This window comes from Vidua chalybeata, chromosome 3, assembly GCF_026979565.1.
Source record: "Vidua chalybeata isolate OUT-0048 chromosome 3, bVidCha1 merged haplotype, whole genome shotgun sequence".
NCBI classification, from domain to species: domain Eukaryota; kingdom Metazoa; phylum Chordata; class Aves; order Passeriformes; family Viduidae; genus Vidua; species Vidua chalybeata.
In genome coordinates, this window is record NC_071532.1 from 109,224,279 (window position 1) to 109,250,032 (window position 25,754).

Sequence of the window (25,754 nt, forward strand, 5' to 3'; positions counted from 1 at the left end):
GGAGTAAAAGATCGGGTCCCCTTGTCAAATGCTCATCTGAAATTTCCTTGGCACTTTCTATGGTGAAAGAAGTTGTCTTCCTGCAAAACCTTGCATGGCCTGAGTCCCAAGTTAATTTTTTGTGACTCTGGGGCACAGTCAGTGACCTTAAAATTATTCTGATATATTTATTTACTTTCAGCTGTTTCTGACGATCGTGTGCACACTCACATCTGATTTATCATGAAAGGCCATTTTAACTTGAAGACCTTAATTCATGGTCTTGCAAACACGCTCCGTTGTTCCTCCTATTTTAAGGAAACACATGAGAGAAGGTGTCTTAACCTTTTGTTTTTAGCTGTTAATAATCCAGAGCTTCCTCCCCACCCCTCGGAACAGCTGATCAATGATTAACTGAGAACCGCTCTGGCCTCAGCTTCTCAGGTGATAGATCTGGGGCTCAAGAGATGGTGCTTCAATGCCACTCATTTTCGTGCTTATTCCCGGGTTACCCACTGAACCTGAGGATTCCCTTTAATTAAATGCAAAACAGTTTCGGGGGAATACATTCCACCTTGAAATTCAGTCCCAGCTTTCAGGGACGGGGACTGCGGCGCGGGAGAGGGGTGGGAGGAGAGGAAGGGACGAGAGGGGACAGAAGGAAATACGAGATGAACGCGCACTTTTTGTGTTTGTTCCTTAAAATTAAGATAAGGCCCGGGACTCTTTAAGTTTCAGCGTCTAAGACGCTGCTCCCGGACGTTTTAGGCTTGGCTACTGAGTCAGACCGAATCACTACTTACAGCAAAGTCCTGCTGTTAGCATGGGCAAAGAACTTCTTACTCATCTTAACACCAGCCAGAGTAAAAAAAATTGAAAGTAGTTTGATAGTTTATTAATAATTAAGTTCTCAACTATGTTTTTTAGTAAGTAATACAAGAAATATTTCTTCTGATTGATAATTTAACTGACTGTTCGACTACGATATTATTTAGCTGGGTTACTACAATGATAGCCATAGTTTAAACCCTTATTGAACAGCTGTTTGTAGGACATAAGTCTGTTATTTCTTTAGTTTTACTGTCGTCAAACAGCTTTTTTCACCCCACCTCACATTTGTGCTCATTTTCACACGTTTGTGGCGAGCAGCCCAACAGAAATCCACCACCACAAAACAAAAAACAAAAAAACAAACAAAAAAAAGGCAAAAAAAAAAGGAAAGAAAAAGCCTAAGACTTAATGTATGCACAGAAAATTGTAAACATGTAAAGAACTGAAAGCTTCACGCTGAGTTTCGCCATGCTCCATTTCCCCACCATTTCCTGCTGTCGTTCTAAAGCGATCTCACTCATCTAGAGATCCCGTTTGCAGGAACAGTATGCTTATAATTACTAACAAATCAAGCGGCTACTGTCGCTCTCTCGGTTTATTGATAAGCTGAAGAGAAATGGAAGGGGGAGAAATGACAAAGAGGCTGGAAGTAACCACAGGGGGAGAGAAAGAAAAAAAAAGAGGGGAGAAATAGAGATAAAGGGATAGAAAAGGAGAGGGGAGAAAAAGAGACAAAGGAAGTAAATAAGGAAAAATAGAAGAAAGGAAAAAGCAGATATTTTGAAAGGGGGAATTATGTATTTGTGAGTGCTCACACACACGCAGCAAGTAGAGTTTGGGAGTGAAAGAAAATTGAACAGTTTCTGCTGGGGATGACAAGAACTAAATGGGATAAAGTGAAAGCAGGAGTGGTGGGGACTGCGTGGATACGTGTGTGTTATTCTGTGTCATTTCAGCAGTTGTGGCAGTCCCTGACCAACTGGGGAAGTTGACATTGGCTAAAAATACACTCTGCATTCGGGTTTATTTACATACGCGCAGGGATTTGACACATGCAGCTGCACGCACGGACGTGGAGATCTCCTCACCCACAAAAGCTCCACGTTCTGTTATCTCTGCTGATGTCTGGGCTGTGTCTGAAAAGCTCCAGCCATGATAAACATATAGATATGATATAGATAGAGATAATTCATTCCATGGCAAACACTTTTTTGAGGCAGCATTAGGTAATTTACAGAAGATATAGAGCCTAGATAGAATAGATCTCTCTGAAGCTATGAAATTGCAATAGATATGCTTACACCGCCTGGCAAGCCTCTCAAATGGGTTCAGAGCTATCAGGCTCCAGCTGATGGGTTTGCTCATACCATCCTTTTCAGGGAAACATTGCTAGGAAAAGAAGCTGAGGAGCTCTCAGCATAGCAGGGAAGGGAGCCAGCCTGCTTCCCAAAAAGCAATTTGCAATGGGGAAAAAAAACCCACCGAGCACGTGAAAATCCATAATTCAAAGGTTAACTAATGTAATGAGTGTTCCGAAAGGCCAAAGCGAGCGGGGTGAGGTACATTTAAGCATTGCACGGGTCCTTCTCTCTTTAGTGAGTTTGGACTAAGATCAGATGTTCGTGGAATTGCTGCCTCTTGTTTAATTTCTCAGTTCACTGGACAGTGACCTGATAAACTGGTCACTAAATATAGCCACGGTAAAGGTGTGCTCGAACCACAGAGCCCGTGTGTATGTCCCAAGAAAAAAAATGACAGTCATGAAAATCTGTCTGGTGGCACTACTTTATTCCAACTTTTTTTCTTTTTTTTAATTTCTATTTTTTTCTACCTGATGCTTCACTCAGACCGATCATTGTGCATGAAATAAGAGATATGTTTATATACAATGAGGGGAAAATACAAATACAATTTTTTGGACTGTTGGTACTGCCTCTGATATACAAACGAGTCTTTTCCTATAGAATCAATGGCAAAAAAATCCTAATAATAGCAACGAAAGCAGGAGCGGGCCTCTAACTATTTTATAACTATTTCTGAGCCATTCTCAAACTATTTGAAACCGCCTTTATGAGCTGTATAAAGTGCCTAACTAAAAATAATAGAGAAATAGGAATCCATTTCACTTTCCAATTCCCTGAAGTCAAGCCACTCAAAATAATTTGTTTATACTGGAGACTATATACAAGGCATACGAAGCAATATGTATATCTAAAATCGACATGCCTTTTGGTTTTTAGCTGTTATAGAGCTTTTATTGTGGGGGTCTGGTCTGGCAGTAGGAAATGATCTGCAATAAAAACAGTGAAACACGGTTGTGTCTATTCCATGCACTGAGGTTATAAAATTGGCAATTGCCCAGTAGTTAGCACTTGGTAATATATTAGGATACCCGATCTTATTGTTTAGCAGCTCCAGACGACTTAAATATCCGCTCAACCCTAATGGTTTGATTCTCCAGATATGTTGCAAATAAACAGGGCTTTTATGACTTAACTGACATGTATTATAACTACCTCAATAGCTGGCATATGTGCATAATAGAACCTTATTATTTGCCGAATTGGCTTTGCAATTGATTGAGTGGAAACGGGAGATTGTGGAGCAGTATCTGCTTGAAGAGGGTGTGTAATCAATTAGTCTTCTCCTCTGAAACATGCCCGCTGGACTGCCAGGACTCTCCCACCAGCACAAGCCCCAATTTCTGCGTATATTTTCCATAAGGAAACGCGTGTTGCCGCGGATCCGAGAGGAAGCTGCAGTAGCAGCTGTCAGCTCTTATTAACTCCTGCATAAAACATACCTTAAGTATGGTTTGTTATCAATTACTTGCAGAAATGAAACAACTGGGAAAATGCAGTGAGGCTCCCTATAAATTAAAGTGATTGGGTGATTGATTAGAGCACCTGCTGTAAATCATAACAGTTACACACAATTATGAGGGAGTTATTTAAGTTCATTTGTAAACAAAATTCTTGTCACAGGGGAATTGCTCTCAGTTTTAGTTCAATCAATTTTTTTTTGTTTATTTCTGAGTGTGTCTGGTTGCTATTATAGGAATTTGTTCGTTATAATCCCTTGGTTACTCTTAAAATAACCCCACTGATTTCTCAGAGAAAAGAAATACTTATTTTTATCTTGGAAGAACAACATGGTTTTATTTTGTTTAGTTTCACTTTATCATTCTCCTTTTACTTTTCCCTATAACTACCTTTAAATACGTGTTGCAGTAACTAAATCAGTTTTATTTAGGGGTAGGAGAGTTCCTTCTAATGCACGGACAGCACAATATGATCAGAGTGGAGAGCACCATGGTTAGGCTAGATAATTTTTTCCTGGTGTTCATTTTTCTGAAGGAAAAGACTCATTTTATTTCATAAACCAGACTTAATAAAAACACAAAGCAATAACAGAGCTGTCTTCTCATTGCTGTATCCTCCAGCCTTGATACTTATTTAAGACAGCAACTCCCTTTGTGTAGTGAATTTATTCCTGGCTCAGCTTAGCACTATTAGAAATATTAGCAAAAAAAAAGTAAATTTTCCTCTTTTTTTCCCCTCCAGAAAGGCGCTGTCCGTTGTACAAAAGGCATCGGGGGGCTCTGGGTGAGACACAGGCTCAAACCCGAAAGTTGCCAGGTGCTTGCCAATATGTATTTTATTTCCCAATGATCAAACCCTGCATAGAGGCTGTACTGTACCACCCTTCTCTCCATCCATCATTCATGGAGCACTTTCCTAGAGGTTGGGGGAGCAGCACCCTTTAGGTTGCTGGAGTTAGCCAGAAATTCAAAACTCCCTTTCATTTTGCTGTTCTGTGCATGTCAGACAGACTGTGGTTACCCTGTGCTCCTTCGTGGCGTGATGGTTTCTCTCTCCCCTCCTCCCCTTCTCTTTCTCCAGTTCCGGTTCCTCCAAAATCTGTTACTTCTTTGATGATGAACAAAGATGGCTTCCTGGGTGGAATTTCAGTCAATACCGGAGAGGTGTTTTGCTCTGTACCTGGCCGCTTGTCTTTGCTTAGCTCAACTTCAAAGTATAAAGTAACTGTGGGAGAAGTTCAGAGACGCCTTTCCCCTCCAGAGTGTCTGAACGCATCCCTCCTAGGAGGAGTACTTAGAAGGTAAGAGGCTGGGGCAAACGTGTGAATGTGTCTGGGCCTCCATGCGTGCACCAGAAACCCTTGGTCAACAGTGCAGATGATTTCAAACATGCATTGATCCTACTGTCGGAGCCTGTGTGTGTAATGCTGGTGAAAAGGCAAAAATATGCTGTGTTCAAACATTGGGATGAATATATGGAGAGTAGGGAAATATTTAGCCTTGTTTAGCCACAAATGAAGGAACAGAGACATAAAGATTTTCTCCTTGTCCATGTACACACTTTCTATCTTTTCTCCTCCTCACACTTCTCTCTTAGAAAGTGGACAAAATAAAATGCCCTGATGGGCGTATTTCAGGCTGAACTGCAAGTATTTCAGGACCTGATGTATTTATAGGAATTTCCTAGATAAACCCACGAGGTTTGCTCTGCATGGCCGTAACGGTCAGGCAATTATGTCGCTTATGACACGTGGTGTCACACAAGAAATTGGCAGGGATCTGATAGGCAAACTGTAAGGTAGGCAAGTACCTGACCCAAGAAAAGCCACCAACAGGTAGCTCTGAAAGTCAGAAACTCAGTGCTTCACACAGAGAAAGTTACTGCAGCTCACAGCTGGTCTCGAGGCCTTTGCTGCTTAATATTTGTGCAAATCACCCACTAATGTCCTGGTGGATTTTGATGAAGACCTCAAAATAGTTGGCAGTGACAGCTTCTGGTACTGAAGAAAGTGGGGAGCAAGGAATAACCCTGAGGTTCGGTTGACACTCCATCATAACAAGTGGGAGACTGTGCTTTTATGTAGAAGCAGCAAGAATTTAATCTCTGAGGCCACTAGCTGGAAAGGCTACCGGGGAGAAAGGACTTTTTCTTCTTGGCAGTGCCTGAGGGACTGTGAATTGTCAGCACGTCTTGTCTGTAAGAAAGGTGAGCTTCGGCTCTGTCTCCAGTCACAACAGGGGAGAAGCCATGAGATTACAATATGAGGTACCAGTTCACACACTCAGGCTGAGAGGGTACAAGATTTTATTTTCTGCGTGTGAGGTAGACACCAGACTGGAATAAAAATCATAACTTTTAAACAGGGACAGATGCATGCAAACTGACAATGAAAAAACTTCAGATCATGTTTAAAAGTTGCTAATCTTAGAGGAGGAAATATCTTGAAAACTCCTATAGCAGCAATTGGGATACACAGGCTCTAAGGCTCTTTAAAATAAAGTCGATGTTTGGGGTTCCCCCCTTGTCTCCACAAAAAAATTCTGTGATGACGTCAAGGGCTCTGGCTCCGTGTCTGGAGACGAGGGGGAAAGTTCTGCTACATGCGGTCAGTCACCCAAATATCCACGTGAGAATTAGGGTCTCCTAAAATAGCTGCTGTTCCATGTGAATGTCTAATCATTGTTCAGCTGCCAGGGAGAGCAGCAGAGAGATTTTTACTTACAGATGCGAACCTGCCTGCTCCTTCTGTACAGCTACAAATGGAGCAGGGAGAACATCTGAGAGATGCTCTGTAGAAAATACAATTACCAAGGTAAAGAAGCATTATTATTGACCTTCAGCAGATTTCTGGACGCGGCCCAAGCCATAATTATTGGCTGCTGCTGACTTCAGTCCCTATCTTGAATCTAAATTTTAAACAAGATTTTGGTTCAGAGCAGATGAGACGTAGAAAGCTGCTCTCTTGCAATTCTGCCACCCAGCCTTACTTACTTCGATATAAAATAGTGGGAAGCCAGTCTGGCTTCTCAGTAGTTCCTGATTTCCTTTCTCTAAGTGCGACTTTTAATTCTTAAGCAAATTTTAAGTAAGAATTAGGAGAGAGTTGGGATAGACTTTGTTCTTAGGTGCCAAAACTCTCCCTAACTTCGCAGGTGGCAAGATATCATCCCTGGGGGTTTACATATGTATGGGCGTTCGAACAATAGCTCCGAGTTTCCCACTCACCCTTTTATTGCCCTTATCAGTAACCTCCGACAGATATTCCAATCTTCCCCCAGGCAATCCATTCCCTCTTTATAACGCACCCTGCCTCAGGTGAGCTCTTCCTCTCAGCATCGCCTCCTCGCACAAGAGCACACTCACAGGCGGGAAACAGTTTAATAAATATTTCCCTCCTCTACAATTTATCGACAGGGGCACACATACTCCCTTCGAACTTTTCAGATTTATTTGGTTTCTTTTAATTCCCTAGTCTTATTCTGGCCCTTTCCTGGAATAACAGAGGGTTTAATCCCCCTCTACCTTCCTGCCCAACCCTTTTCTACATCTCAATACAAGTTAGTATCACACCCACTTGCTCTCTAGATCAGAACCTTTCCATTAATTATTGCTGTTTGGCGTTGTTTGATTTCCCTGGATAAAATCGGGAGAAAAGTGGGTCCATCCCCACTTCTACCCCTGGGTGAAATTAAGAAAATCTCAGCAAACCCGAGCAGAAATCAACACCCCCAGAGTCTTTAACGTCGAGTGAAAACCCTCCCAGGCTTCGCTGATTGCACAGAACTAAACGTTTCTTCCAGGAACACTGCGGGGTTAATCACAATGTTAATTTCTTTGCAATTCTAGAGCCAAATCGAAAAACGGGGGGAGATCTTTGCGAGAAAGGCTAGAAAAAATCGGTTTGAATTTACCAGCCGGCAGGCGCAAGGCCGCAAATGTCACTTTACTCACCTCCCTGGTGGAAGGTAAGCCGAGGGTCGCAGCTCCCTTCACACTCCTGCTCTGAGTTCCTGTCTGACATTCACAAAAAAAAAAAAAAAATCCCCAAAAACAAACAAAAACGAAACAAACAAAAAACAAAACAAAACAAAACAAAACCCCCAAAACAACCAAAACCCCACCAGCTTTCGGGATCAGGAGGGAAAACCTTGTAGAGGTGAAAATCAGGGTGGGTTAGGAGGAACACCTGCGCGGTTAAGAATCCCATTCCCCAAAATGAAGTCACTGGCCGGAGGATCACTGATCCCTCTTGGTGGCAAGAGTGAGGGAGTGTGTCTGCGTGTGTACGTGTGGATATATGCGTGTACATTTGCATGCATGTGTAACTCTGCAGGGCAGTCCCGTTCCTCATGCTATTAATTTCCATTCTGTGATCTCCGACTCCAGGTCTGCTCCACCCTCCTGCTAATTCGCTCTTCCTGAGCTGATTTATGGCCACTACAAGATGCTCAGTGAGGAAAAATAATGAAAAGTTACTTTTCCCCCCGCTTTTTTTTTTTTTTTTTTTGATAAGGAAGCAGAGCAATTTGAGAGTAGCAGAGCTTGGTTTCCCTTAAGGTGGCTGGAGCTGAATAGAGACCAACTACTCCTGAGGAAGGAGAGAGGGAATGACGGACTGAAGTTTCAAGTCATTTCAAGTCAACTAATGTCATTTTGGTAGCCAGCGTGTTTCTTTTATTTGTTGCTACTATATCGACAAGGAAAAGTTAGAGCCACTAATAAGTTTAGGGTTATGTGCGTGTTCATGCTAAGAGAAGTTGGACTTCCTCCTCCAAAAAAAAAAAAAAAAACCAAAAAAACAACTAACCAGAATAGTATGGATGCAATTATGATTTATATGTATCTGCATTACACATACACACCGAGAGGCATATAAATAATCCACTTATCTCTTCTGCGTATAAAGCGAGCAGAAATATTTGTGCTAGATATTAACTTTTAAACTCTTTTGATTGAGTTATGTGAGCGAGAAGACCTTGCCGATTGCAGAGCTGAAGGAAGGCTCGCAAAAAGACGGGGGCTGAGGGGAGGGAGTTCCTCCTTCACCCGCATGTGGGTGATGCCGAGAGTGCAAGGCTCAATGTGGGTTACGGGTATAGCTATAGAAGGTGTGAAGCATTTCGGGGGGCACAAGTGCCCCTGTTAGTACAGCTTCACCCCCATGGTGTGTGTGGAACACCGTGCGCTCTGCTCGCAGCAGCACCAGCCCCTCCCCGAAGTTGGTGTGAGGTTCAAAATCTGTGTAGTGATGCTAAAATCTGTGTCAAGTGTGCAGTAAGGCGTACATTCCCCTCCTCTCCCCTGATTCCCTTACAAATCAACAGTTTGCCTCCAGAGAGTTCCCTCCTTTTGGAAGAAACTGCACCTGATGGGGTTTTAGGTTTTATCTCCTTTTTTTCTTTTTTTTCTTTTTTTTATTTTTTTTTTCCTCCTTCCTTCCAGCAGCCAGGTTTAGCATAACTGCTCCTGTATCGCCAGGAACAGGAGCGCTCCGGTCGGTCCCGGCCCGCGTTGCCCGAAGGTTGCCTGGGGGGACCGTGCCCGGCTCGGGAACCACTCCCCTCCAGGCTCTGCCGGGTGCCCTCGCCTTCATTAACCGGTTTGATGATTAGCGAGAGTCATTGGAGGGCAGGAGATGACGTTGGAAAGCAGCTCCTGAGAGTTAAAAATAACGCGGTCCTGGAGTTATTAGACATACCTGCTTGCTGGAAATCTTCCCCCTCGTCCCTCGGGCGATGCTTTAAAGGGTTTAACGCTTTATTCTAGAGGGGCTGAGCTATAATCTGGTGGAATCCCTCTAGAGTCTGAGGGTTTTTTTTCCCCCTCCTCTTTTCCTCCATTCTGCAGCTACTGTCTTCTTGTGGCATGAAGTACATCAGTAGGAGTTGGATGACACAAACCTCTGTAGGCAAGAAACCTGAAACAAAGCAGGCAGGAAAAATGAATTAGAATTAGAGCTAGAATAATAATTATTTTGTTCACAGAAAAAGTTGCCATTAGCTGTTATCTTTCCACCCGGCAGACAAGAGTTCTTCTTGCATGATGGCCAGTTAAAAATGCAGATTTTAAACTTGTCATCGGGCTAAATGCAGTTATCTCCATAATTTTACAGATGTGGCGATAACTGGGATAATGACGCAAGTGCCCTGTGTGTGGATAAATTGTGTCAGTAACGTCCCACAAAGAATTAACATTTACATTAATAATATATCCACATCTGTAAAATTTTGGACAATGATCTGAGGTATTGAAACAGGAATGGTTTCTCTGCTGTTCAGAGAAGTTTGTGTCCTTAGTTTTTCAGGATTTGACCAGTTTCCTCTTGCATTTTTCTTTGGTCCAGTTAATTTTAAAGTTTTGTGTGTGTGTGTGTGTGTGGTGTGTGTGTGTGAGCTTTCCTCTCCGTTCTGCACAAGCAGCTGATGGGTAGAGACCCACACGAGCTCAGTGTAGCAAAGACAAATCCCATCACCTCAAAATCTGTCCCATCGACTTCTGTCCCCAAAATAGGGCTGGTGGGGGGGAAACACAAAACAGGAGCCTGTCCCTGCGGTGGAAGGGGTGATAACAGGTTTCCAAACAAGGCTTAAAGGAGCTGGTGTCCCCAGGGGAGCCGTGGGCTCCGCCCGGTGTCCCGGCGGGTCGGAGCCAGCCCAGCCCGGGGCCGGCGGTGCCCGGAGGTGTTAATTCCCCGTCTCGTTCCCTCCAGGTGAGGCCGTTCATTTAGCTCGGGATTTTGGGTACATCTGTGAAACGGAGTTCCCAGCCAAAGCTGTTTCTGAGTACCTGAATAGACAGCACACGGACCCCAGCGACCTACACTCCAGGAAAAACATGCTGCTTGCTACAAAGTGAGTGCCGAGTTAACTCATGCCCTTCTGCCCTTCTCGGAGAAAATCCTCCCTGTCCTCAAACTTTTCCTCTGAGCCCATTTGGAAAGCAGACGGAATTTCCAGGCTCTAAATTCCAACAGCCCCGCGGGGAGGAAGGATGCTCAATTCTCCCAAAGGACCTCTGCACCCCTTTGCAGTGAGGATCCTGCCGACAGATCCTGCCCCTATAGAGCTCGTAGGGGATGCTCCCCTAGCTGTTGTACATCACTTCCAAGCCATCCTCAGTTAAATAATTTTTATGTAAAGTGGACCAAAAATTAATATTTTGCTTCCACAGTGTGTTTATCTGTTCCTGCTGCTGCTCACACACACCTGTCTGTCTACTACCAAACTGTCTTTCCCATAGAATTTAATTAAAAAAAAAAAAAAAAAAGGAAAAAAAGAATAAACTATTTGCCCCCCCACCCCCAACCCATCTCTCTCCCTTGGGACTTCCTCGGTGGGAGTGTTGTATGTGATGATTTACACCAGGCTGTGCGTTCCAGGCTACTCACTGGATGTTCCATGGTTTGCTCGGGTACTCGGCAGTGGGTGCTGAGTGTTCACACATCTTTGTCTGCCAGGAATAAAAAGGGGGTAAAAAAAATAAAAGAAAATCCCAGCCCAAACAGCTCTCATTTATTTCATGCTTTGGGACGTGGCTTGCCTCCGATGACAGTGTAATTTAAAGAAATATATGGAGGGTTGAAAAATCATTTGCTCAAATTTGTCCAGATGTTTCTTATACGTGATTGGAATTTGATTGCCCTTTTCCGCAGGGTCAGAAGATATTAATGTCCCAGAACTTTAATTGCTCGCAGACCCTGCTTTGCTCTTTGAAGATGTAAAATGTTGGATTCATTACTGTTTGTTCTCCAAATTCAAAGTTTCCTCTCTTGCACTTTCTTAATGGATAATACACATAGAAGTAGACCTTTATCTTTCCTCACCCTCTGAAACCTTTAACCCACTGGGAATTTCAGAGAATTTCAGAGGATGAGAGCTGAATGTCTTTTTTAAGGGTTTCTTTCTTTTTTTTTTTTTTTTTTTTTAATTCTGGTCTTTTTTATCTCCACTCCCTGGGTAGGCACCTGTCTTAAAAAACAGATTCCTTTGGGTATCCTTAAAGAAGCTATTCCTGTGGGAACCCACCAGCCTCCAGGGTTTCTTCATTGCCCAGGCACCTGTTGACTTGAAGGTCTTATGGACCAGAGTAATTCAAAATAAAATATATGTGTGTGAATTCATTAGAAAAATCAATTCAGATTTTTCAAAGGTGCAGACAAACAACCAAGAGCCAGATGTCAACTCTGATGTGGTAATTGGGGTGTCATTCCTCCAGAATAAAATGGGAAGTGCTTGCTTGGTTTCTCATGACATGAACAAGCCAACACGGAGTCCCCAAATCCTGATTTTTCTCAGTAAAGTGGCCCTGCCTGAGCAGTCTCAGAGGCTCTGCTTTAGCCCTCCCCTGCACCAGGCCCCTGTGGCACCCTGTGGCTCTCAGTGCATGGCTGTGCTTTCCTTCAGGAAGAGTATTTCTGGGAGCTGCCTTGAGCCAGGGTCAGGCCTCCTGGGGGATGGGTGGGTGCTTGGCAGATCCAGGGCACATCTCCCTTTCAGCCTGGTTGTTTCTGAAGCCACCAGGCAAAGCTGTGTTTTCACAGTGCTTCAGAAGCATTCCTGTGGCTGCTGGAGAGATTTTAATCTCCAGAACTGGTGTTATCCCCTGAAGAGCATCATTCTGAGCAGGGAGCTGCTGGCTCGCCCTGGCTTGCTTCTGGGGGCAAAAAGGATGGTGGCAAAAAGGTCCCATCCCGTGTCTTGGGATCAATTTTGGCCTGAACCTGCCCCTTAGTTGTCACAGAGAATTGTTGGATGAGCCTAACAGCAGCTCCTCTCTCCCTTTCTCCCTCTCTTTGCCTTTCTCTCTTCCCTGCAGGCAACTTTGCAAAGAATTTACAGATCTCTTGGCCCAGGACAGAACGCCCATTGGGAACAGCCGGCCCACCCCTATTTTGGAACCAGGCATTCAGAGCTGCTTGACTCACTTCAGCCTCATCACCCACGGCTTTGGGGCCCCTGCTATCTGTGCTGCCCTCACGGCCCTCCAAAACTACCTGACTGAAGCTCTCAAAGGCATGGACAAGATGTTCTTGAACAACAACACTGCTAACAGGCACACATCTGGCGAAGGACCAGGTAGTAAAACTGGAGACAAGGAAGAGAAACACAGAAAATGAGAGAGAGAGAAAGAGAGAGAGAGAGAGAGGAAAAAATTAGAATGAAAGAAAGGAAAAGAAAAAAAAGTTAAATAAATAAAAGGAGAAGAGAGAGAGATAATCTTTTAAAACAAAACCGTCTTAATTTTAGCTTTAAAAATACTGGATTGGGCTTTGGAAGAATTCTATTAGGTAGGACAAAATAATAATAAAAATAATAAAAATAATAATAAAAGAAAGATAATAATTTAAGATCAGAGGAGCACAATGGCGCAAGACCAGTGGTTCAGAGTCTCTTGCCAGGAACATGTGAAGACAACCACCAGGATTTTTTTCCCCACTTCTGTTCTTTCACATTTTTTAAATAATGATTGGGGGGGAGGGGAATATAATAATAATTAATAATAATAATAAAAGAAAGAAATGAATAACTTATTGGAAGAAATCGGAGAAACATTTTTGGTGTCAGTGCTTTGATTTCTTGAGCTGCATGGTCTGTCTTGCTATTTTTTTTTTTTAATTTTATTCTTTTTGTTTTGAACAACGTCCTGTCTCCACCTAGACTAAAACAATCTTCCAGAGTGTTCCTTTCTGAGCAACCCCATGGCCTCATTCCCCTCAGCTCTTCCCACCTCATCTCACCACCGTGGTTCTGTCTAGACTAGGAAAGGAGGGGAGCTCCCAGACCCCTCACCAAGCCATCAACACCAGCTGCATTCACAGCAGCGTGAACTTAACTTTAGGTGCCACCAGAAAGGACGTTCGAGGTCGCCGTGGCTCAGTTGAATCTGCCAGCTCTGTTTTTTAAGAACTATTTTGTGTTTTTTCCTGGTCTAGACAGACTCTCTGTTTAGATTGGCAGCGTTTACAGGTGTGTCTGGGTGCGTGTGTGCCTCTGTGTGTGCATCTGTGTATGTGCACACCCGACTCCCTAGGGGGGCGCGGGTATCCCGTGTATGTTTGTGGATATATATGTATATATGTGGATATATACATATATATATATATATAGAGATAGATATAAAATATGTGTGCGTAGCCACGCATATAAATGCATGCAAACATACTTTGTAATTTAGTAATTTTGTCTTTGATGGTAAAATGCCTTGTCAATAATGGGTTGCAAAATTTTGGAAGTAAGGTCTGGTACAATGTCAGCGCTATCTGATTTTTTAATTTTCTGAGATCTCCTCTTTTTCTCTAAGGAGTTTTATATTCCAAACTATGCTAATGTTTCAGTCCTTAATTTCCTTGACTAGTGTGAGTGAGAGAGCTCTTCCCCCATTTTTAAAGAACTGTTAACAACAACAAAAAATGAGTGATATGAGTATGTAATTCTTTCTCAGGAGTATGCACTGTTTTATTTTCTTCTGTTTCCTAAAGCTTTGCCCGCTTGGCTTATGAGCTTCTTCAAAGAGGACTAGAGATCCCTACACAATATATCAGGTACAGAGAAAAAAAATCCACAATTCTGATATTCTGATACTTTTTATTTTTTTCTTTTTTTGCTTTTTCAAATCAAAGCCAGTTGTTACTGAATTCTGTAGGTGCACTTCTTTAAAGAAGCTCAAAGGGAATAATTTGAACAAGATAAAAATATAAGTTGAAATCGAGGTGTACTGTTGCAAAGAGAATAAGAGCTGTGTTGAATGTTACGGCACTTGCTTGGCACTAGGGTTTTGTACCCAGGGAGGAAAGAGTTGCCATGTGAGCTGGTTCCTCGTGATGGGAGTGGGGAGGGTTTGCCAGGGAATATCCTGATTTCTGAGCTCAGTCTGAGGAAATCTATTTCTCTTAGAAAGCTTTTATTTTTTTTTTTTTAACTGTCTTGTGACTCTTGCTTTGGAACAAGTCGGTGTGGTGAGGGGGGCAAAATCTTCTTAACTCCAATGTTTTTCTTGGTGGTTTGGTGTCTGACAGGATGTCTTATGCATATGATTTGGGGTGGTGGGGGTGAAGGAGAAGTCTTATCTCTTTCCTCTCTCCTTTTTTTTCCTTTTTCGACATACATTTCTCTGTCTTCTCCGGTAAAAATAACGCTGAAGTGTAAGGATATGAATTTCTGTTTGGATTCTGCCATGTCGGGTGATTGCATGTGTTTCTCAGTGGGGTAGGGCTCGTGCACTAACACATCTTTTTACTTATGTCAGAACTGGGTGTGGGTAAATCTCCTGGAGTATCTGGCAAAATTCCAGTGGGGTCAGGCCTCCCCCTAGGATCCCTGTGCAAGCTGCAGGACTCAGTCCCACCATCACAAGCAGGCACACCTGAACTCAAAACCAGAGAGAGAGAGAGAGAGAGAGAAACCTTAGCCTTCCTTTCATTTTGAGATACCTTCCAAAGTGGATAGTGAGGGAGAAATAATTCTGCAATACTCTCAACATCCCTTAATGAAATGTTCTCAAAGCAAAAGAGCAAACGATCCTCTTGTCCCCTTTAATGCCCTTGGCTCTCTGAGACATGGTTACAGCTGAGGGCCTGCTCTGCTTTTCAAATCTTCATGCAGCCAGGTCTCAGCTCTTGCTCTCTGCTTGTGATTTGGGCACATGTGGCAACAGAAATCCAGGGATCATCCAGCCCCAAGGAGCATTGGCCTCTCCCGAGCTGCTCCTTGCTCATATACCTTTGGTTCTTCTGGGGTGCTGGGGGATCTCCTGTGAGAAAATGGGGGACCTGAGGCAGGAAGCCTTCTCCATGGGTTGTTTGGATGAGTTGGAGGCAGTCTTAGACCCTGGCATGTCCCTGCCAGTGGGTTTGGTTTTGGCAGGGGTTGTCACATCCCTGTGGATGTCACCAGAGGAGGTGTGGTGGTCAAACCGTGGAACCCCCACCAGCAGGCTGGGGACCCTCAGACTGAAAAAGAACATCCCCAGTCCTCCAAATTTTACCCCTTGCCAACCACCCCAAAGTTCATCAGGCTTCTGGGAGGGACAATCCAGGCTCCAGTGTAGGGCTTGGCCCAGCAGTGATGCAAGGGAAAGGGAAAGAGAGGATGTGGGGAGGAACAAATGGCCCCACCTGGAAGCACAGTTCCCTTCTCTGCCTGATGGGAATATCCTGTTTATTGGAGCAGAGCACCAAGTGTTGGATGTTGCCTTGCCTTCCCCCTGCACATAGGATTTGTGAGGAGCCTGTGGGTTCAGCTCTTCAGCATTGCCCAGCCCAGTGAGGCTTCTGGGTGTGGGGAGACCCCAAATCAGCTCTCAGTCTTCCACATCCCCAGCTGCATATGCAGGGCCATGGGAACCTGTCCCCTGCCACTCCAGAGCTTGCAGCTGAAGGCTTTGGGGCCATGTTGGGAATGGCCTTTCCTTGTCTTTGGGGAAATGTAGGGGATTCTCCTTTTAACTGCAGAGGACAGTATCCCACCACCACTGTGGGATAATGGGGAAAAGGAACTCTTGGAACTTCTTGGGGAAAGACTTACATGTCTTACATGTCATGAAGGCCTGATCCTGCTGCTGCTGAAATCTTCCCTAGACACAGGTTTGGTCACTTGGACCACAACCTAAACCTTGAGCAGGTTGAGGGAAGAGTTTCAGTCTGTCCCTTGTGCCTTCTACCCGGAGGAGACAAACTGCAAATGCCAGACTGTGCAGTGCTTAGGCAAAATAAAGCCAAATTCCCACTGATTGCAATGGGATGTCCTCCCCATATTTGCTCCCCAAAGTGTGGAGACAAAATTCATGAGGTTTATGATTTAATGCAATCAGGCAGGAAACAGGAGAGGAGAACATCTCTCTGTCCTTCCCCCCATCCTAGTGCTGGCCCCAGAGGGAATTATCCCTTGCTTGGTGGCTCCTATCAGTGCTGAGTACAGAGGTTCCCCCCAAACTCAACTCAGCCTCCCTCTGGAGGGTATTTTCCTGCTCCCCTCCACTTTCCAAACCCGACTACTTCTGTTGGTGAGGCACCTCAGACGTTTATCTGATAATTGAGTTATTAAAAGATTTGGTTTCCTTGGGATCATAAATCAATAAACAGGAGGATTAACACGGCAGCTTTGCTTTGTAACTCAAGGGAAAAGTTTGAGGAGAGACCATGAAAAGTTTGTTTTCAAACCAAACAGGTGGGTTGCTGTAAATTTTATTTCATTCTTAGTCTCATTTTTTTTTTTTAATAACAATTCTTTATTTGTCATTGGAAAAATATTTACTTTTATATGTTCCCTGACTTTTTGTTTTCCTGGTTGTTATTCACACAAGATGTGATGGAAACAAGAAGCCAATTTTATGGGAATCCTTTTACAACCCGATGGTTTCTTTAAAATCGGGTTGTGTCTTGTCCCACCTAATAGAAATTCTCTGTGAGAAGCTGTTTAAAGTCCCTTTGCATCCCAGACCAATCTCTCCCCAAATCCCCAAATTTGCATTTGGGGCTGGGAGGGAGCGGGGGAAGGATGGTTTTAAGACCTTTAGCTGTGCCCAAAGGGCTTATTCCCTTCTCCTGCTCCTCTCTTTCTGACCGGTTTATCACACAGACCTGTCCGGCTCTGTTTTAATACATTTCTTGGAGAATTTGGTGCTTGTTTCAGCTGCCGTAAGCATTTACCAGATCGACCCAGACAACCTTCCCCTCCCCTCCGGCTTCCCTGTGTGAGAGAGACCATAGGCTTTCTACAAATAGTATATTTTCTTATACAAAGGGAAAAAAAATAGAAGAAAACATCCCCAAACACACTGGTAAACGCCTGAACATTTCGAGAGAGACGAAACACTGTGTGCCAGCAAGAAATAAAGGAAAAAAAAAAAAAAAAAAAAAAAAGACCCAAACAAATGCAAAGCTATGAAAAAGCTAATGAGAAACTGGAAAGATGAAAGAAAAAATAATAAAAAAATTAAAAATTCTCCTTTTATGCCCCAAATGATCCCTTTCACCTCCTCTTCTTGAAAAATCTGACCATGCAGTGAGAAATACCAGTTTATCGACTCTTCCTGAGAAGAAATGCGGAGAGGCATTCAGTATTGAGTTTGTATATATTTATTTATGCTTAATTTAACGGGAATGTGTAAATATGGCGAGCAAGTAGTTTTTGGGTTATTTATCTGTGACTCTATACCTCTGTGAATGGGTGGGGGAATTTAAAAACGAAAAGTATAAAAAAAAACAAACAAAAAAGAAAGAAAAAATAAAACCAACAAAAAAAAAATCCCGCTTGACTAGATAGTATCCTATCTGAATCTTTTCTGTTCTTTATAGACAAGCTGTTATGGTAATGGGTAGAAATTGGTTTCTTGTCCAGTGATGACCTGATTTACATAAATAATAAGAATAAGAATAAAAAAAAAAGAGATTGTTGTGTTTTGTTGTATTTTCCTCTTCAGTTTTTTTGAATGTTGGTGCTGCTTCGATTCTGCAGACGGATTTACTTATAACGCCAAGAAGTCTTTATTTTCCCAATCTAGGCTTTGGGGAAATTCAGGACATGTCTCTACATTAAAAAAAAAAAAAAAGGAAAAGACAAAAAAAAAAAAAAAAAAAAGACAATAAATATTGCTTCTCAGAAATGTTGGTATTTTATTTCTGTCTGACTCAAAAGTGTCCATATTTTTTCCCACTCTTACCTCTTCATTCTAAGCAGACTTATAATAAACCTCATGTCATGTTAATGTGAGCTTTTGTTTCATTTTGCTTTAACCAGCTGAATTCGGAATAAATCTTTTTCTTTCTAAAGTATAAGCCATTAAAGGAAAATTTTATGTAAGCCTGCAACTCAGCAAACTTTTTTTCCCCTCCCACCGCTATGTAATTGTAAATGTACATTTCGCTTATGCATACCTGGATATCTGTAAATAGATGTATATTTATGTATAGAGAGATCGGGAGTGATGTTCGTATTCACAATGCAGCTTTATTTTCTACCTTTGGGTGCACATTTGCGGCACCAGCAATTAGCAAAAGGAAATATTCAAACAAAAACTTCTTTCTCCCCCTTCCTTTCCCCTCCGTTCCCAAATCGGATTTATTTAGGTTTGTAATCGCTGCAGAGCTGAGGGGAGATCCAGATCCCCAGGGCGAACCCGGAGCCACTCCGGAGTGACTCTGGGTTTACCCTGCGGTTGGGAAACGGAGGAGGGGGAGCAGATTAGGGCCTCAGGTTTTTTTTTTAATTAATTGTTTTTTTACTGGTATTATAGAAAACACCTTTTTTTTTTTTTTTTTTTTTCCCTGGAAAGGACTGTCAATTTAACCCTCCGCACAGTCACCCTGAAAACAAACACACACGTGTGCTCGAACGGAGCCCTGAGGGTAGAAAACCGGTTTAAAGCCTCGCTTTTACTGCGGTGAACTATTTCAGTTAAATACCCGATCTGAAGGCTCGTCTGGGTTGGGGTTTATCTGCTGGTTTTTAGAGAGAGCAGTCGGTGGTTGGAGAGGGCAGACGGAGAGGTGTAGGAGCCCTGACAGGCGGTGGATCGGTTTTTGCAACTTAATATTTTTGTTGAAGGGGATGGGGTAATAGCAAAAATTAAATCCATCCCCACCTCCATCTCCCAAACTACCTCCCTTCTCCCTCTCCTTCCAGCTTGGACTACAGGAGCCGGCTCAGCTGATCGCCCATGGTGTCCAAAATAAATCATCATCTTCATCATAATAAAAAAACCCAAAACCAAACAACATTGCAAACGACGACCCCAAAGTGTGTTCTGTGGGAAAGCTTTCGAGGCTCGGCTGCCTCGGCTTCAGCCAGGCTTGGACTCAGCCGTGACCTACTTTCTCTCCGTGGTGTGATGGCAAAAACGCCCGGAGCAAGTTCGTGGGGCCCGGGATGGAGGAGGCGGGAGGGTGGGTGGATGGGGGGACGGGGACAGCAACGCCCGGGGTCCGAGCACGGGGGAGACGAGGTGGGGGAGAAAGAGCAAAGGGAATCCCTCCGCTTTCCCATTCCGAATTTTTATCTGGACTTTGCAGGGCGTGGAGCGGGGACCCCCAAACCTCTCCTCCCCAGTCCCTCTGAGCAAGGTGCGGGCAGGTGGGGTGGGGCGGGGGGGAAGGTGTGGATGCCGATGAGCTGGGAATGCCAGCGGCACTGGAGCTGATTCCCTAAAGTCAGGCTGCATGCCACACTTTTTTAGTTTGGTTTGTTTGCTTTTGTTTTAATCGCACCGATAGTATTATTTTTAGTAGAGCACATGTTTTGCATGAAACCTTCCAAAACAGCCCTCGCCGTTCCCAGCGGAGTCTGGGGGGAGGTTGTTTGGAGGGAGTGGGGGGATCAGGAAGTTTCTCTGTTGTTCAGGAACTGTGCAAAAAGGGTTTTAAAAAAACAACCAAACAAGCAAAACAACCAAAAAACCCCAAAACCAAAACCCCAAACCAAAACAAAAACAAAGGCACCGGGAAAAGCTCTCCTGTAACTCAGCAGAAGCACCCGCTTGTGGAAACCGAGGGCTCCCTTTGAAACGGGACCCGACGAAACGAGGAAGGGCTCACCCCGAGTTTCCCAGGCTCCCGGCGACTGTGTCAAGGTTGCAAATTCAAATCACATCTATGTGTCTGTTTATAATAAAGTGCAGTTCGCTGCTTCGGGAGGCAGTGGTGTGTCCTGCCTCCTCCCGGGCCGTGCAGCCAGCTTGGGCACTGGGACACTGGGCTCTGAAAACGTGGTGTCAAGAAAGCAGGAATATTCTTGCTGATCTCTTCTTCACTACATTTTCCCGGAGATCTTCAGATCAAATTGATCTTTCTTTTTCTCTCTTTCTCTCTTTCTTTCTCTGTCTTTCTGTCTTTCTGTCTTTCTTTCTCTCTTTCTCCCTTTCTCTCTCTCTTTCTCTCTCTTCCTACCTATCCACCCATGTCTTGGCCTTCCTCCTGGCATCTTCCCCAGCTAAGGATAAACCCACGAGTAGCCGCAGTAACCCCAGCAAGCCAAGCCGTACCCCAGCTCAGCACCACCTCCTCTCCCTTCTGCGCTGGGCTCTCATCTGCTTTCCCAGCCATGACCAGCAGGGATCTTCCCTTCCTCCACCTCTCCTGCCTTGCCCCGTTCCCTTCTTTTAAGCTTCAGGTAGTTCTAGTTTCCATTACAAAACTTCAGCGTGATTGATATAGTTATAAACATCAGTTTTTTCTTTCATCCCTTTGGGGTGAACTCCTTTCTTTCCTTACTTTGGCTTTTTTTCCCTGCCTTTTCCCTCCCTACCTGCATGGTATGGCCCACATTTATACGAGACCTCATAAATAACATCTGGTGTCCCTATGATGGAACTAGTCAAATGTCTTAAATAATCCCCAGGACCAATATATCCACCGAATTCCTTCGTTTTCTCTGTCTGTCTCGTAAACAGGCACCCACACATATTTCCCCCCTGTCGCTGGAAGTGTATCTGTGTCTGTGCGCAGCTGTACCAGGACTTTGTGTTACATTTCGTGTCACAACTTCACGTAGCTCCAGAGCCGGTTCCACTACTGGCTTTTAGGAGTTAAGGGAAAAACAAAAATGCGCCTTGTCTTTGCCTTCGGAATTTAACCCTTGCAGGAGAGTCCAGCCGGTGCAAGGGGCCGGTCCTTCCCGGAGCTCTCCCCTCAGGGCTGGGCTCTGCTTTCCGCACATCCCGGTGTCCCAGCGGAGGAAGGGCTGCCTCGATTACCCTTCCAGTAAAATCCCTCCTCTGCCTACGAACGCTTCCTGGGGCAGAGAAGGATAAATCTCTGGGGGTTTACGAGTTAAGAGTTGTCTCTACACCCTCTACTTTATATGAAGAAGAAAAAAAACCAGAGTCTTACGCAACTACGAAATGACCACAATTACTTGGATCCTCCTCCAAACAACATTAAAATAAAAAAAAAAAAAAAAAAAAAAAAAAAAAAAAAAAAGAGTGTGTGTGTGTGTGTGTGTTTGCGCATGCATTTCCCACCCGAATTTTAAGAATCTTTTTACCCCGTCCGGCCCCGAATGGGGCAAACGTATTAAAAATTCCTCAACCAAAATAACCCCCAAACCACCCAAATCTAACATTTGCAAGGTGTTTTTTTAATACAAAGGCAAACACCGGATCTCCAGGGTTCCCCAGCGTGGGGAAGTGCTCTGGGGGTTATTATTAGTCCTGTTAAGTGCACAGCGAAATCTCATGCATCTCCTGACAGCGTGAGAGGAGGATGCTTTCCTCAGGTCCAGAGGAATACTTCCTTTAAAACAAAAACCTCTGGCTCCTTCCAGGTGATAAATCAGTACACGTTGAGATTTACTAGGAGCATTCTCTACAATTGCAATTATATCCAGAGTTTTACTCGTTTATAAAACCAATGTGAAGGAAATGCTTGTGGACATTTAATTTCCTTGTAAAAATCCGTAAAAGTACCAGGGAAGATTTTTTGCCTCATGAAATCAGCACTGACAATAGTTTATGTTCGTGCACAAAGCATCACCTGGCAGTCTTTTTGCTCCTGTGAAACTCCCAGCAACTTAACCGAAAGCTGCAGTTTTCTCAAAAAGCTGTGACCTACGAGATGGGTGAAATTAGACCTGGACACCCCTAAACTGCGCTTTATTCCAGTGCAGAGTGGAACCTGTTTTGGCTGAGAAAAAGGGAGCCTGATTCCAGCTCTGTATAGAAAATCATAGTATAATAACTGGTAATGATGGGAAGAGGGGTGGGGGGTGGTAGTGGAAGAACTGCAAACGGGGCTAGAAAACATTTTTTTGGGTAAATGGTTTTCACGGAAATAGTCTGGAGTAAAAAATGCTTTTTAAATTTGCGAGCAGGAAGGAACGCAGCAAAATACTTGAAAACGAAAAGTTCTGGATTTTGATATTAAGATGAGAGGGTGAATGTGAGAGGTGGTTCCGCTCGAGAAGTGAAGTCACCGCTGGCTCTAACCTGCCCCAGAGCCACCTGCTCATCCCGGCACTCACACAACGCCCATGAATAGAGACTGAGACACTGAAGGAGGCTGTGGTTAAACCCCTCCAATCCTGATTTCCCGGGACTCTGCCATCGTAGCCGGAGCCTGGAGGCTTTTCCTTGCGCCCGGCAGCTGCGGGGGAGGACGGGGGCGATGGCCGAGGCAGAGCAGGGACCTCCCTCTCCTTACGCTTCACAGGTTTCTCTAAACTTTAACTTAGGAGTGACATGAGACGAGCGAGTTTTCAGGAGCGACCTGAAAACTCGCATTTTGGAAAGAGATGGGTTTTCTACTCTCTTCTTTTAGTTGAGTATGTATATGTAGTTTTTCCTCACCCTCCTTGCTCTGGCTTAGAAGTTTGGGCTTGTTTGGAAAGTTTGGAAAGAATAACCGTGGAAAAAAAAAGACCAAACCAAAAAAGAAAAAAAACAAAAAAACCCCCCAAACAAACAACAACAACAAAAAAACCAAACAAAAAAAAAAAAAAAAAACCAAAAAAAAAAGCAAAAAAAAAAAAAAAAAACAAACAAACAAAAAAAAAACAAAAAAAAAAAAAAAAAGAAAAAAAAAGAAAACAAGGCAAGTTGGTCACAGAGAGTTTCCCGTCTGGATAAAAGGTGATAATTGTAGTGGTTTTCTCGCTGATGTGGAGCAATACCAGCACGCCAAATAAACACCCTGGGCTGGGATACGAGTCAAGGAGGGTTTTCCCCTTCTCCAGCGGTAAAAATCGTGCCTGTGTGTTTGTGTACTTACATGTGCTTGTGTTACTGACCTGCGGGAAATATTTCACATCTACTTATTTCTCCCGATGCAGAAAATGAAAGGTACGGGGTTATGAAAATGAAGGGTTCAGGGTTGTTTCCTCCTTTCTGCACTTGCTTTTTCCGTCTCTCTGTTTCTGTGCCCCATTCACAGGTTCTTTTATTTGCCCAAAACACCTGACACACGGCTCCGGGATGACCCCACTCTGAAACACGCTCGGACAGGACTGATGGAAAGCGAGAATTAACAGTGATGGGGAAGAGGGGAAATTTGTGTTAACCCCAGCGATATCGGTAATCCTGACTAGGAAATAATAATAATAATAATAATAATAATAATAATAATAATAGTCATGATGACATCACTACAGATATAATAATAAAAAAGCCAGGATAAGAGGGAGGAAGACCTAAGAGGGAGGTCATCCTTCTCCCAGGCTCACCACCACCTCCTTCAACCCTGCAACCCTCTTCCTTTTCTAGAGGGGGTCTGCAGAACCCCAAAGCGGCCCCTTCTCCCCTCCATGCAGGGTGATAAGGAGATTGCTCTGCCCGCTCTGCTTCCCCGATTTCCCCCCTTCCCCTCGCCCCCTTCCCAACATCCTGTCAAGCAATAGGCTGTAAAATAGTTATCCAGCCCAGCACACAGGCAAGTGCCGTTTGAGAGTAATTTCTGCCCCGAGCACTTGGCCGGGGGCAAAGCAAGCGTGCTCTCTAACTGATCAACCTGGATATTTCATTATTCATTAATTTACTGTTTAACCAAATCCCACTCATTATCAGAGGCAACGCTTGGCAGAGCCCAGCGAACAGTAGCAGTTGGTGTCAGGCGTGGAGAATTGGCCCATTTGATCCTGGGCTGTTTTATTATTCAACACCACTGACTGAGAAAAAGGCCCATGAATAATAAAGAGCCAAAGCGTGTTTGAACTGAGAAGCATGACACAGCCTTACAAAACAGCAGTTAGGAAATTAAAGGCGAGGTGGCCCAGGCTTTGCATTTTTTATTTTCACTGTGGGCACAGGCATTGGGATTCCACATTTTTGTTGCTCCTGTGTTTATTGTTGTCGCTGTTACTATTTTCCCACAAGCTGTTTGAAAGGTGTGAACCCAAAATGTGGATTGGGATCTTTTTTGTTGCAAAGTTGCTCTCCCTGCTCTATCCTGATAATAGTTTTTATTTTAATTATGGCATATGTTGTCCTGCATGATTTTTCTCCCTTCCTTTACTCCATAGGAAATGAGCCCACTACAAACATCAGACATGGATCATTTTGGGTGTATATCCACAAAAACCCTCTCAAGAGAAAGTTAACTGAGCACTGGGATGCCAGTGGTGCCACAGAAACTCTGCTGAGGTCCCGATAGACCCTCAGGGCTGGGTCTAGTCTTTGAGGATCAAGCCTCCAGAAAAATTCTACTCTGAAGGCATTTTTCATATTTTGATGAAAAATCAAAATAGGCAGTGAAGGATCATTAGCTGAAAAGCAGAATGCACCTCCTAGGGAGTGACAATTAATTTTTTTTTTAATGTTCCCAGCAAATGATTGAATTGTAATCCTTACTGTCACCATAAAGCTTTTCACTCTTTGGAATGCAGATCTTTGCCCCTTGGCCTTAACCTTGTCTTAAGTATGGCAGAACCTCACAGGTTTTATCTCAGTTACATCAGGATTACATTTTCCAAAATGCTTCCATTTCTGTAGGATGTGTGAGAGTGGTGACTATGGAGTGCTGGCACTTAGCATGGCTTTAAAATAATGGTGGTTAAAAGATGGGGTCCTGAAAAAGAATGAAGAGCAAGCAGCTTGGAAAAATGTTGATTAAAATACTTATGATTTATAAAAGTCATACAAGAACATTGCAGCAAGACAACTTCTCTGAAGCCACAATAATCACAGGAGTCGACCTGGAGTATTCACAGCAGCCAAACCTGAATCTCACCCTCTTCAAACACAAGAGCTTTGCAAGGCATTTGGTCAAAATATTTTTACTACCTTGTCATTGTGATCTTTGTTGATTATGACAATGCTGTGGTGAAATACCTTCTAATTTTTCTATGTTGCATTACAATTTCTGTTATATCTTTAAAGTTATAAGGTTGTGGCAAAAAACTGGCTTTTAATCTTTCCATGAGGACATGACAGGATGCATTTAACCCTCCATATTTTTACAACCTCCTTCTGTTGGCTTTGCCAAGGATTATGTCAGAAGCAGTCATAGTATTTCAGTTCAGCTTGGAATGCTGGGCAGAGGACACAGTGATGGGTGTGGGATGGGGGTGCTATCCCTGTGACACTGACCCAGGTGTCCCCTCTCTGTGGTTTGCATCTGGATGATGAAAAGAGATTGCTCCCTCTTTTTGTGTCCCTCGCTCTTCTCTCTCCTATGCTCTCCTGCCCCTCTGAGACACAGAG

At 43.7% G+C, this 25,754-nt stretch overlaps 1 protein-coding gene across 3 annotated transcripts in view; it reads left to right on the top strand.

The window, feature by feature from the left end:
• The window catches only part of TFAP2B (transcription factor AP-2 beta), a 33,481-nt gene extending 14,143 nt beyond the window's left edge, over positions 1–19,338 (top strand). The window contains exons 4-10 of one of the 3 annotated variants that reach the window (XM_053939213.1): positions 4,374–4,448; positions 4,713–4,932; positions 7,479–7,597; positions 10,342–10,483; positions 12,447–12,706; positions 14,110–14,172; positions 19,253–19,337. In XM_053939213.1, coding sequence (XP_053795188.1) covers positions 4,374–4,448; positions 4,713–4,932; positions 7,479–7,597; positions 10,342–10,483; positions 12,447–12,706; positions 14,110–14,150 — 857 coding nt within the window. In that variant the 3' untranslated portion in view covers positions 14,151–14,172; positions 19,253–19,337. Of the gene's footprint in view, positions 1–4,373; positions 4,449–4,712; positions 4,933–7,478; positions 7,598–10,341; positions 10,484–12,446; positions 12,707–14,109; positions 14,173–19,252 lie in introns of all 3 variants that reach the window. The other 2 variants (XM_053939212.1, XM_053939214.1) reach the window with 2 other exon arrangements.
• The last annotated feature ends 6,416 nt before the right edge of the window (positions 19,339–25,754 follow it).